This window comes from Liolophura sinensis, chromosome 6 (assembly GCF_032854445.1).
Source record: "Liolophura sinensis isolate JHLJ2023 chromosome 6, CUHK_Ljap_v2, whole genome shotgun sequence".
Classification (NCBI taxonomy): Eukaryota; Metazoa; Mollusca; class Polyplacophora; order Chitonida; family Chitonidae; genus Liolophura; species Liolophura sinensis.
The window spans coordinates 58,382,093-58,383,828 of NC_088300.1; the positions used below are offsets into that span (position 1 = coordinate 58,382,093).

The 1,736-nt window shown below is 39.7% G+C and overlaps 1 protein-coding gene across 1 annotated transcript; it reads right to left on the reverse strand.

The window, feature by feature from the left end:
- Nucleotides 1-294: 294 nt before the first annotated feature.
- LOC135467393 (uncharacterized) lies at nucleotides 295-1,329 on the reverse strand. The gene is given in 2 exon segments (XM_064745166.1): nucleotides 295-942; nucleotides 945-1,329. Coding segments are annotated over 2 exon segments (933 nt in total). The 3' UTR covers nucleotides 295-394.
- Between the last annotated feature and the right edge of the window lie 407 nt (nucleotides 1,330-1,736).

The following is a 1,736-nucleotide window of genomic DNA, read 5'->3' on the forward strand; positions in this document are numbered from 1 at the left end:
CAAAATCACACAATTGTGACTCAGCGAAAACGATTTACTGATTTTCAGAAGTGCGAAAATGTCCCTTGTGTCTCATTTGTCTCTGATGGGGAATTTCAGATCACTACTATAGGTGAAACAGAATAAAATTTTAAAAAATTTTAAAAAAAATTTACATTTGTTGACTTGACATGCAAGAATAGTTCTGTTTTAACATCATTTATTATGATTAATTATGATTATGACAATCTCACCTTTGCAGAAACGTTCTCACACTGAGGCAGCGATACTTACATAGAACAGAGTGTACTAAGTTGTAGTCCTACAGGTAACGTCACTGATAAAGATCCTTCAAACATTCGGTAGTATTCTTGAAACCAAGCCATGAGTACATTCTGCAAAACAGTTCAGATCTTTAACCACACACTGATAGAAAATACTCGAAATCTGACAACTGTTCGCCATGATGCAACCAGTTCCAAATTTCTTGGTTCTGCCCAAAGGTGAGAAAGTCTGAACGCACTGTGGCTGGTATCACAGATTTAGGCGCTTTTGTGCCTTTGATTTCCGAGTAAGATGTAAACACTTTTATGTCCTCTTCGTGTTTCTCTAAGGATTGGTTTTGTGCCACTTTTAGCCTAATGATTTCTTCAACACGTTTACGATCGACGTCTCGTTGATTCTCGCGGGAGGATTTGTGTTTTGATGTGTCGTCTGCTTTTTTCATTACGTCGCTAACTGCGTAGTCAGCTTCCTCATCCCTGACCGACTGTAGTATTTTCTCTGCTTCTTTCCTCATTCTGACGGCTTCTGGTGGAATTGGGGTCTTTATCGGTAAAATAAGGTTGGATCTTCTTTTGTTCTGTTTTAATAATTCTGGAGATTTCAACCTTTCCCCTGAAGGAGCTGAGTGAAGATAAAGTTGTCGACATTTCTCTGAATCAGCATTAATATCTACGGGGCATCACATCCCCATTTTGCTGGCCTCTGAGAGGCTACAACGTTTCTGAAGTGTACTTTCGAGCTTCTCACCAATTCTGATTCTTGAAAATTCCGTGTGACATCTACATAAGGCTCCTGAAACAAGGCCCGAAGGTCTGTCCGGTATTTATTTTCCACAGAAGCTTTGCTCTTATCTGCCGGAAGAAGGTACATTATCCCCCGACTTACTGTGTTTCTGGTAAGAGCATCTTTGATAAGGTCTATTGGCGGCAAGTCCGGCCATTCAAACTCCAGCATTTCGGGAAGCTGATGGGCAATCTTGGCATTACTGCCATTGTGACTTTTCAGCGATACTGGTGTACTCGTGGACCGTGCAGAGAAACTGGGTGTTCGTCTTAACGGCAACATATTAACAGGTTATGGAGTTTTGTGGTTCGATAACGTGCTTTCAGCTGCGAGCTGATATCCGCGGTAGATTCTAAGTGTACATATACCAGCACCTGCCCACACACCCAACCGGAGAACCTGAAACAAAGGCGGAAAGACCTAATAGACGTTAACGAAGCCTCTATGTTCATAATCTACACAACTGTGAAAAACACTGGTAGCCAATAGATTAATTCTCTTATGACTTCTTTGTATAGCACCAGTGTTATTGCAAGAGGCAAAACTATAGAGTATGTAGCTTTCTACACTCGATGCTGACGGCTAGGCCACTCGCTACCGGCCTCCCATATATATATATATATATATATATATATATATATATATATATATATATATATATATATATATATATATATATATATATATAT